We start from the raw sequence: 11,556 nt of genomic DNA, 5'->3' as shown, positions 1-11,556 counted from the left end.
GATACCCCTTCATTGCACAAGCAGGAAAACATACTGAGCTATCCCAGTAATCTCTGGAAAGAAAGCAGCAGTAGAATAAACTGACGTGTTTACTACTTTACACTTGTTTTTGAAATATACATAAAGGCATGCCTTGCATTAAAAAAAAAAAAAAGAAAAAGAAAAGAAAAAAAACACAAAGGCCAAAACAACACTGTGGAATCCATAACACGAAAACATTTTATGAATATTTGTTATAAATTAGTATTTATATTATACTGATACTTAGACACTCAACAAATAATGGATTGGTATTGACAATGTTATACGTTATACAGACTCAAGGTAGGTAACCAGCCTTGGCCTTTTTTTTTTCTTCTTCTTTTTTAAGGCTTAGTGAAATTTTACAAAAAAGGACCTTCCTATTAGAAATACATCAGGTTCAAATGACCTTGACCCACGAGACACAGCAGTGATCCTGACAAAAGAAGGGGTTAGCCATGCTGCTGAGCGGCCCGTTCCAGCTTTCCTTCTGCCTTCGAAGGAACTGTTCACGTTAATGAAATGGGCTTTGGATTAGCCCTTATCTTTCAATGTGCAATTCTCTTAACAAAGGCGAATTCTCCTTTCTCTTCCCCCTTTATTACCATCACTGTCCCTGCACGACCACTCCACAGCTGCAGGCCTGCAAGTATCCGGTGAAAGTGGTGTCTGCCTGTGACCACAGGTCGCCCGCATCCACTTGTAAAAGTTCCGTTCGGTGCAAAGCACGCAGGGGTACACGCACACTCCTGCTGATGAAGTCCCTTTGGAAACAGTTTTTCCTTTGCAAAAAGGGATGGTAGCTTTTGAACAAGAAGACACCAATGAAATAATGAGGGTTAATAGAGAAGAAACCATGAAGTATCTATCCCCTGATAACTATAAGAATAAATTACAAACACCTCTGTGAGGGATGTCATGAGTAAAGCCGTTTGGGGCAGGGAGATGAACCAGATGATGTCCTGAATTCTGTATTTCTGTGGCTCTGCGATCACTGTGCTTGTGCTGGTGTGGGTCTAAGCCTTCACTTCACACAGAACAAGGGGCAGGATGGCAGAGTCCAGACAGAAGAAAGTTGAAATGAGATGCCAAGCACATGGGGAAGAAAGAGAACACCCGAGCACCTGGAAGAGTGTCATATGCTCTTAGTCATTTTTCTACAAAACTTTCTTAATGACCGAGGCTCACTGAAATAAGCCTTTGGGGAAAACCTTTTTTTTTAAAAAAACCCCAACAATAAATCATCTGGTCCACTACAGGGGGTACAGAGTACAAATATTTTTACTTCTTTAATATGTACCGGAAGTTTTAATTTAAGTGGTACATGGTAAATGCATTTTTATGAAGCAGAAAAATGTCCTAAGAAACTAAAAATTGACTTTGCAGAACATAAAAGCTTTCTAGCAGCAGTCGTTCAAATACTACGCATTAGCGTGGCTATATTGGGAAATGTGCAGGCTCGGTGTGCTAATTTCTGAGGGTATTTTTTCACTGGCTATTTGTAAGAAGCGGCTGATGACAATGTCTTTGGCCTTGGTGGTCTCCATGTTCCTCTCCCGTGATATCTGCATGCTGATTTGATCGACATTGGTCATGATAAGCTCCGAGGCCAGGATCTGAGTGGGGGATGCCCTGTTTGCTGTGCTATCCATGATGTACTGCTTATACAGTTCCACCAGCTTCTGTTCGAGGTAGTCATTCAGGGCCGAGTCGGAGAGGGGCTGCTGGTGGGGCACTAAGCTTGCCAGCCGCCAGCACGAGGAGTAGCCTTGGGCCGGCTTGCGGCTGGTGTCGCTGGGGGTGACCCTCACGGACTCCATTGGGGGAGGAATCTCTGAGGACTCCAAGAAGGGGCCTATGCCGCTGTCGCAGGTAAAATCTGTCGTGACTGAGCTAATGGGCACCACGTAGTCCCCAGCAATGTGCAAATCGTTGTAGTTCTTGCAAATGCTTTTGCAGGAAGATGGGACCAGGTAGGTGTCTTTTCTTGCCAGCCCCTCGCAGGCATGCATAGCAGGAGAGGGCTGCCCTTCAGGCGCTGGGTGCTGCACAGGCTGAAGGAGATTATCCTTCTGCCTTCTGCTGTGCTTGCTACCTCTAGAACAGACGGATGAAATGCACTTGCCAGCAGATCTGCATCTCTGAAGAAGGCTTTTTCCTTGTGCTTCATCCGTGGAAGAATAACTAATGGACTTCATTTCATACACCACTTCCTCAGCCGAACTCTTGCTGTAGAGCTCAGGGTGCAGATCTTCACAAAGGTAGGCGATCCCACAAAGGTAACCTTCCGACAGCATCCTTCACCCAAGGAAAGGAACCACCAGCGAACAGAAAAATGACAGGAAGAAACCATTAGTTCATTACAAAATCATTGAGTGGTGATTACATTTGCAAGTCTGTTACTAGCTGAGGAGAAACTTCTGCGATTTAGACATGAACAAGAGTGTCTTTCTAGAGGACTTGAGTCAACAAGTGAAGTGATCAGCTAGTCTCCCTGTTGTGCTGCTAACTCAATCGCATCAAAGTGTATTCTCTATAACCTGATGCATGGCGTGTGCAATACATCCAATGACAGTGAGTTGGGAAGAGAGGAACAAGAAGTGCTTTGTTGTGGTAACAGTCGCTGTAATAGCTTACACTTAAATACATACATTTTTGCCCTTGACTTCAGTAAGAAGCCAAGGGGGTTCCCCCTCTTTCTCATACGCTTTGAGGCAACTTTTGTTGCATGTGGTTTGTCAGCTGCCTGCCCCTGAACTATGTCGATTTGAGATTCATACTGAGAGTGTCGCCCCTTCTGTTCCAGACTAATCACTGTAGGTGTGGTTCCTTTTCGTTAAAAAAAATTCTCAGATCACTAAATTAGCACTTAGCACTTCTGCATGCCAAGCAGGATGGAATTAATTGCCTCTAACTTTTAGACATGAAAAAGTCGGTAGCAAAAGCAAGGCTTTTGGGAGGCATGATTTATCTGGCCTGTCTTAAGCACCTAAATCAAACAGAGACGAATTGTGCCCTAGCTTTCCTTATCGCTCTCCAGTTACTATAAAAGGATCTTAAACTGACTGCCCGAGATGCAGAAATCTGCAGTGTACGTTTGAAGAGACATATTGCAGTGCAATGGATAGGAAAGTGCACATTTCAGAAGTACTCCAGATCCTCCACTGTTGGGTAAGTCGTGAGTATCGCCGGCTCTGAAACCAGTTTCCATTGCGTTTCTACAAAGGCACAGCCAGGTTCCAGCAGTCACTAACGCTCTCCGCTCTCTGAGCAGGCAGCTCAGTCTCAAAAGCTGTGTAGACATGTTGGCAATGAAATCAGGGCTCGCTAGCAAGGACGCACATGCAACTGCACATCAGTAAATGTTCTGCACAAGCTTTAGCAGCTCCACTACCACTTAAGTGTTCTTCAGTCCATCTCTGTGTCTTTTTTTTAACAGATGTCAACAGATGTCCTGAAGAAATTGTGTGGTCCAGCAAAGAGAAAGTGAATCTTAAGTAAAAATAAATTAAGATAAAAGTTGGGTTTTTTCTTTCTCTAGAACAAAATATCCTGTGTGATAGTGGAAGAAATAACTTGTCTTTGTTTTAATAGCGAATACTTTTCTTCACTTACTATTTAATCCAATTATATCATTTTAATCCTCACGGATATTGTCCCTGCAGATATGAACATATGTCCCAGTTATTTGACAGTTTGCCTGTCTATTTCAAAACACCAGCTGTGACGGAGTGCCAGAACGGGAACATCTTTCCACAAACTGTGAATGGGGAGGTGGCATCTCCCTGGCACACACTGTGCTACCCCGTGCTGCTGTCAACTGCTCGACTTATCTTTTCCAAGAGTGAAAAGACTCTAATTTCTTCACAAAGTGTTTCATGTGTCACAGTTGCTAGTGCAAAATGCTGCACTTATTATAATAATAAGTGTTGGCTAAATCCTCTCTAAGCACGGATATAGACTTTAGGCAGATGTTGGGAAGAAAACAGCGCAAGAAAAGACTTTCCTCGGGGCGGGGGGGGCGAGAGGGGAGGGAAATCACTTCCACGCTATGAAGAAAGAGGCAGGAGGGAAAATAAGCTTCCGTCAGAAAGAAGTATTCAGGGAAATTAAATGTGTCCAAACACTTGCTTTGGTGACCCTGGATCCTCTCTGCTGCTGCAAGTAGTGAGATGTCCCACAGGCAGGTAACATTTAATGAAAACTGCTCTATTTACGTGAGAGGGGAAAAAAACCCCAACATGCTTGGGGCTTGGCATTCCCTGCAGTACGTTGCTGTTGTCTCGCTTTAGGTTTTAGCTGTGATTAAGGTGCCACCGCAGAGGTCTTAGCCAAATGCTAGGGCTACTCAGGTTCTCAACTCTGTTCCCCCCCTCTGCTTCTGTTCCCCTCTTTTGCAGTGCAAAGCCCATTCCCTTCCCCCTCTCATCCATGGCCCAGATGGCTTTATTGCAAGGTCACCACTAGCTGCGGCTAGCACACGTCTGGAATTGTTGAACACTTATTCCTATGCTTATTTTTAACGTGGATTCTGAGAAATGAGTGAAAATATAACATACGGCCTGTTTGCTACCCAACCAACACAGGCAAAGCCGGTTGTGTTCAGGTAGCATGTGACACATCTGTCTTTCCTACCACCCAAGATGTATGTTCTTTCTGTCATAAGGTGATACATTAGGGAAACGAAACCACTGGTTTCATTTCTTTGCACTGCATTCTGCGATACTCATTTTAAGAGCTTTAGAGCACGCTGTCTGAGACAGAAGTGGAACCAAAAGAACTGGCAAATTCTAAAAGATTAGGCTCCCATCGTCCTCAGGAGTTGTGTGTTTTGCTGAATAAGTTACAAGCTTACCCTCCAAAGTTGGCAAGGGCTGCTGCTCTAATCTGACAATATTCCCAGCTCTGCAAAGAAATCTGATTGAAGTTTTGACAGACAGTGTTGAGAGCCTGAATGCAAAAGAGAGGTGCATATATCTCTGGTCCTAGTACTTAGCATAATATATACCCCTGTGAAGTTGTTTTTCCATCGCTACCAATGGCCAGTCACGCATTTGGGTCACATTTAATTCTTGTATTTTACATCTGATAAGGATGACAGTTTTCACTAATTCTACTTTCTTGTGCCCCTTCTCTGAATCCCCCTTCCATGCCACACATGCACATATACTCCAGGCTTCCAAGTGCACAGGGATTATATCTTACATCTTTCAATACTTTAGGGTTTCATGCTCCTTAAATTCAGACTTCACTTCCCTCTTCCTGAAAATAACTGCTTGACTTTCACAACACAAGGGAAAAAAGTCCCTTTTACAATTCTGATCTGATGCATTTTGCATGTGAGGTGCACAGAGATTTTTCCTTGCGTGGCTACTATCCTGGCAATGAGAGCTGGCTACGTTCTATGTAAGCCTCAAACACAGGGGAGACAGAGGGAGAAGACTGCCTGTTTTACACTGTCTTTATTACTGTCAGATGATCTTAAAAACTCATATGCCTTCCCTGGGGTTTTTGTTCAGTTCTTCAGGAGAAGAAAAGCCTAAAGGAAGGATGAATGTTTAAAGCCATGTGGAGAATCCAGTGGTATTGCCAGTATTTTCTGAATGGCAGCAAATTTGCTGGGTTATAATGCTTGGAGATGGTGCCAATGTTTGCACACAGACCTCAGATTAGAGTCTGGGAGCAGGCAAACAGAATGGGAGTTCTTGGCTCAGGATAAGCAAAATGCTTAGGAAAGCCTGAGAAGTGTACACAAAGAGATATGATAAATTGTGTCCTATATAAAAACCTGAGCAAGATGAAAAGTTGCTAGGGAGAGCGGAAAGAACGTGGTGCCAGCTGGGATCACAGCTCAGTGGGGAAAGGGACATTCGTTTGCATTGCAAAAGGAGAGGATGGAAACTCATAGAAGAGGCAAGCTTGTTTTGAGTATGTCTGGCTTTCAGATCCTTGAGTAGGGCTCTGAATGGTGCTAAAGTCGTGCAGCCGGTAGCTGGAGTTCAAGTTTTATCACAGCGTACACCTTAAGTTCTCGGTCACTTACTATATCCCAGATGACAAAGTCTCCCTGTCTCAAGGGAACCCAGATCCTATGGATCCATCTGGCGTATTTTTCTCCAATTTAAGAGACACTTCTCCAGGCTGTGGAGATACAAACAGATCCCCGCGGTGAGGTTTGGGATCTACCTCAGATTGCAGGACATGCATGCAAGAGTTCACCTGGCAAGCAGGATAGGCTGGGGAGCGAGCCTGCATATGTTGCAGGACCCATACCCCACCTCCCACTGGGGCCGGTGTGAAACAGCTCCCAGGAAGCCTCCATTCAGCCAGCGCAGGGAAATCAGGAGAGTCAAGCAGGCAGTAAAATGAACTGTGCGTATGGATGAGTATAGCCTTTCCTTAATGCCTGAAACCCACAGGTCTTTGGTATGTGAACCCCATTTGATAAGGGCTATCTCCAGTGCCCAGGGCTGGCTTGGGTAAAGGCAACACTGATGACATTAAACTGCGTGCAGAGGTGGGCACGTCAGAAGGGAGAGCCATCTTACAGAGAGACCTGGAGAGGCTGGAAGAGTGGGCTGGCAATAACACTGTGAAGTTCAACAGAGACAAGTGCAAGGTCCTGCAGGTGGGACGACATAACCAAAGAGCCCAGCACAGGCTAGGACCTGATGTGGCTGGGGAGCGGCCTTGCTGAAAGAGGGGGGGACAGGACACCTCATCACAGTATTCCAGTACTTACAGGGTAGCTACAAAGAGGACAGAGGCTCTCTCTTCACAAGGAGCCACATGGAGAAGACAAGGGGCAACAGGTACAAGTTGCACTGGGAGAGAATTAACCTCAACCTAAGAAAGAAATTTTTTACAGTGAGAACAATGAATGACTGGAACAGCCTCCCCAGGGATATGGTGGGATCCCCATCGCTGGAGGTTTTCAAGGTGCAATTGGACAGGGTGCTAGGTAATCTCATCTGAGCTCCCTTTCCCATGAAAGGTTGGACCAGAGAGATTTTCAAGGTCCCTTCCAAGAGGGGCTGTACTACGACTCTGATTCTACGACAACTGTGGCTGCTATTTTGAGGTAGGAGTTGGCCCGCTTTTCCCATGGCAGAAGAGGAATAGCTAAGAGGTGCTTTTGCACAAGCATCTGAAAGCTCCCCGCTGCCTGCGTAACTTCCTCTCCCCACTGCCGCTGCTGCTGCTCTGGAAGATCTGGGACCTGTGGGACCATGCTGTGAGGCTGTTTCAGCAGTGGTCGTGAGCCAAACCCCTCTTGTCACCTCCCCTCAGCTCTCTTCATTCTGATCTTTTTGTCTTCCCACAGAAGAAAACATGAGCCCTGCTCATCTTCTTTATTCACGTCAACAGTTGAAGAGATGCAGGAAAGCTAGAAGTACCTCTCCCACGGAGGAATATGGGCTTGTTCCCACGGGGGGAACAAGCAGAGTAGGTTTGAGAGGATACCAGTCCTGTGTTCCAAGAGTATGAGGGAATCTCCTTGAAGGACAGGCTGAAGGAAGCAAGTGAGTAGAGACATCTTCCCCAAGAACACATATATATATTGTACTGTTTAATGTTCTTGTTATACAACTGTCTGCCCACTTTTAATCATGCTAAATAGATAGTGAGCTTCAGGACCAGCTGGCTTCTTTCATTTAGAAAAAAAAAATACATTCTTACTGTATATTTGAGTGCTGTTGTATCTTTAAGTGGAGTTTGGGGGAACAGGCTTCCATTAAAAATACAATGAAAACTGTATGTGGGTAAATGCAGCTTCCTGAACTCTCAAACAATTTCCCATCCAAGCCTGTTTTATCAGTTCAAGTTCCTTGAAACTTCATACAGAGTAAGCCTGGTTCATAATTTTCCACACTTTTCTTAATCACCAATACCCAAAGTTGTTTTAGGACACCATCAATCTGGTTTGATAGCATTTTACATCTCATATCCACAGCTGTAAGCAACATGAAATGTGAGGCAGGAAAGGATGGGGCTCCACATGCATAAGGTTGACCTGGCTACATATTTCTACTCGGTGCTTTTATGTCTTTCTGGGGTGAAAACCATTTCATGTTTCTGGATTTCTGTGTTTATTTTAATGAGTTGTTGGCTGTTGTCAGGACTGAACCATATGGACTGCAATATTTTGTACCCAAGCAGTTGAAGTAAAGAGAAAATAAATTCATACTCACTCTTACAGAAGAGAATGCACTTTCTAGAAGTTAAAAGAATAAATGGTAAAACAAGAAAGACAGAAAAGGCTGAAGGGGTTTCCCAGGAGGAGTGAGGGAAATGGTGCACTAATGAGCATTGAAACGTTGGTCACATCTGCTGTAGAGTAGAAAAAAGAGGGGGAAGGGTGCGTACCGTGTGTGTACACCCGTGTCAAGCTCTGAACCAGGAAATTTGCTGTGAACCAGGAAAATATAATGATAAAGCTTCTTCTTTTATATTTTCAAACATCAGCTTGTTTTCAGAGAAGTCTCAGCTTTTCTTCTATGAACTTCTTTTTGATAGGATGCCCATGTTCAGCTATTACGGTGCTTATTTTTATTTCTAGTCTACTAATAGAGTATTCAACTTCAAAGACACTATTTAGACAGTACACTAACATGAGCAGAAAGATCAATAAAAATAGTATAACTAAGATAAAAGCAACACATCTGCTAAGACTCCCTTTAAAAATATTCTGAAAAACATTTTTAGTACAATTTCACGAAAAGACTTTAGAAATATCAGAGGAACAATTTTTTTTGCATTTTAAGTTGCATTGCAATCATGGTCAGTCACACCTGTGAAGATGGCACTTTTAAAACGTTCTCCTCGCTTCTTAAGGCAGCAGAAACTGCATGGGGACAGCGGTGAGACTCTGCAAACACACGCCTGCATTCAAACCAGAAACAGTACATCTTCATTTCACCAGCTACCAGATGTGATCCCACACAAACAGAACTGAAGCCACTTCAATAAGCAAGAGCAACACTTTCATACATTTATGCAACGCATAGTATATCTTAGTTCTTACCTCCAAAGATACAGCAGCTGACCAGGTGCAGAAAATTTGTTGTCTTCTAACCAGCTTAAAGCTTCCCGTGAGTCTGTCCTACCCCAAAATGCAACGTTCTGTTTTTATTTCCTTTTCAAATACACTTCTAAGATGACATGAGTTTTATTTCTAATCTTCTATAGCACGGAAGTATAGAAAGGAAGTCCCTTAGGAGATAAGGGGGTTTTATAGCTGACTGAACTGCAACACGCTGAACTTGCTTCCTCTTTTATGTCTAAATGAAACTTCGTTGTGAAACTGTGTACTGTTAAAATAGCTGATTGCAACACACTCAGTCCAGGCAGATGGACTTCTCTTTATTAACTGTTATATAAAAAAAAAACCTGGTGAATTCAACAATCTTAGAGAACCCACTAATTTCTTGGCAACTTATATTCAACCACTGTCTACCGTTCTCCTTTTAACTGACACAGCAAGACATCCAGACATGTCAAGACTGTCATGCCAAATAGGTAGGAAGAGTGAGATGCCAAAGCAGCAATGCATTTCACAGCAGGCCTACCTTGCTGTCTGCAGACCCTCGTACATCTCAGCTGCCACCAAACAGCACAGCTCAGCTGGTTTATCATGCTTTGCTTGGTATCTGCAAAGCCTGTCACGAGGAAAGTTGGGCTCGAGGTGCACTCAGTACCATGCTGCCTGCCATACCCAGGCCGGCAGTTTGTCTTAGCAGGGGCAGTGTATGAAAATACCTTGGGCAAGTGAGAGTTCACCCTCCAAGCTTCAGGTGTAGGGACGATAAATATGGCTTTGAGATCAGTGTTGGAGTATTCCTTAAAGGACAGAGGATGAGTGCTCTTTGAAGGATGTAACTGGACCGTTTGAACTGGGGTAGGATGTACAGAATTTGCTTAAAAAGACATCCTCCACACACTGCAAGAATAAGAGAAATTTATTTTCATTCTCGGTGTATTTTAAATTCCTTATGAAGGACCTGGTTTTTAATTTTTTTTTTCTCAGAAGCCTCCAACTCTGCCAGCCATAAAATATGTTGTAGTACAATGCTTCTATTAACATGATTTTGCTAAATGTTCACTATGATATGATATATGATCAGGACTAGTATCCAAAGTCTTCTTAGCCATGGGCATGGAAAAAGTACGTATGTCAGTCTGGCCCTACCTACACATCCCTAGCTAATTCATACAATAGTTTAATCAGATAATATTGTACCTAATCATATGCTATGCTATGATCAACAGCATCTGAAAGGCATAAAAACTGGACAAAATGGGTAGCTTAATGCAAATGGCCTACATGGCACCAGGCTTGCTGGCGTCAGATGGGAGCCACCTGTCTCAAAGGGGAAAGAGGCTCTTTGCTCAGGAGCTTGTGGGACTCGTTGACAGGTCTTTAAACTAAATGCAAAGCAGGAGGGGGAACGAGGAGGAATGTATCAGGCTTGCCTGTGACAAGCTGTGGGATGATACACAAGGGTTAGAGGGACAGGGTGCTAGTATGAGCCCTCAACCTGCTGCCCAGAGGTGTGCTGGGGACACAGCAGTACAGTCGAAGTCTTGCAGAGATGAGCTGGGGGCTCCTGAGGTAGTAGGATCCAACAAGGAAACTTCCGTGAAACACCTTAAGGGAAACAAGGGGTGTTCCACTAAGAAGGTGACATGGCCAACAGCTTAGATGAAATGCCTCTATACAAACGCACGCAGCATGGGAAACAAACAGGAGGAGTTGGAAGCTACTGTGCTTCTAGAAAGCTACAACCTGATTGCCATTATGGAAACTTGGTGGGACAAATCCCCTGACTGGAATATGGCTATCGATGGCTACAGGCTGTTTAGAAGGGACAGGCGAGGAAGGAGGGGCAGAGGTGTTGCCCTCTACATCAAGAAATCAATGCAGTGTGAAGAGCTGTCCCTGACAAATAGCCATGAGCACGTCGAAAGCTTATAGGTAAGAATCAGAGAGAGAGGCAACAAAGGGAACGTAGTGGTTGGTGCCTACTACAGGTCTGCCAGATCAAGAGGAGCCTACTGACAAAGCCTTCTTCCTCCAACTCCAGGAGGCTTCGCGCTTGCAGGCTCTTGTCCTACTGGGCACTTCAACCACCACGACATCTGCTGGAAAAGTAGCATGGAGAGCTGTAGGCAATCCAGCAGATTCCTAGAATGCATTGAGGACAACTTCTTAAGCCAGGTACTAGCCACCCCTACGTGAGGGGATGCAATATTGGACCTGATGGTCACTAATGCAAGTGAGCTCATCAGGGAAAGCAGCCTGGGCTGCAGTAGGAAAGCAAACTTCCAGCTCTTCAAGGAGTTTAGTCAGAAGGACCCACTGGGAACAGTGGAAGATCAGGTTCATGACCACCCGAGGAACCTGAACATACATAAGTCTATGGGACTTGTCTAGATGCGTCCCAGAGTCCTGAGGGAATTGGCTGATGTAGTTGCCAAGCCCCTCTCCATGATATTTGAAAAGTCATGGCAGGCAGGTGAAGTCCCTGGGGGCTG

The 11,556-nt window shown here is 44.4% G+C and overlaps 1 protein-coding gene across 2 annotated transcripts; it reads right to left on the bottom strand.

The window, feature by feature from the left end:
- Nucleotides 1-204: 204 nt before the first annotated feature.
- On the bottom strand, nucleotides 205-9,202 carry TASL (TLR adaptor interacting with endolysosomal SLC15A4). Of its 2 annotated transcripts, none has more exons than XM_009646467.2 (2): nucleotides 9,047-9,202; nucleotides 205-2,319 (listed from the first exon to the last, which is right to left on the bottom strand). In XM_009646467.2, exon 2 carries the CDS (start codon nucleotides 2,316-2,318, stop codon nucleotides 1,443-1,445), a length of 876 nt encoding a protein of 291 aa, XP_009644762.1. In that variant the 5' UTR covers nucleotide 2,319; nucleotides 9,047-9,202; the 3' UTR covers nucleotides 205-1,442. The 2 variants fall into 2 exon arrangements, with proteins under 2 accessions (XP_009644762.1, XP_035757685.1); XM_035901792.1 differs by lacking the exon at nucleotides 9,047-9,202 and adding an exon at nucleotides 6,764-6,788.
- Nucleotides 9,203-11,556: the final 2,354 nt, after the last annotated feature.

The sequence above is a fragment of the Egretta garzetta genome, unplaced genomic scaffold (genome assembly GCF_000687185.1).
Source record: "Egretta garzetta isolate BGI_Z169 unplaced genomic scaffold, ASM68718v1 scaffold70, whole genome shotgun sequence".
NCBI lineage: Eukaryota > Metazoa > Chordata > Aves > Pelecaniformes > Ardeidae > Egretta > Egretta garzetta.
This window is presented reverse-complemented; position numbering and strand designations above follow the sequence as displayed.

What these genes read in the sequence shown, in the direction of transcription:
- TASL (XM_009646467.2), bottom strand. Translation starts at nt 2,318, where the DNA reads ATGCTGTCGGAAGGTTACCTTTGTGGGATCGCCTACCTTTGTGAAGAT.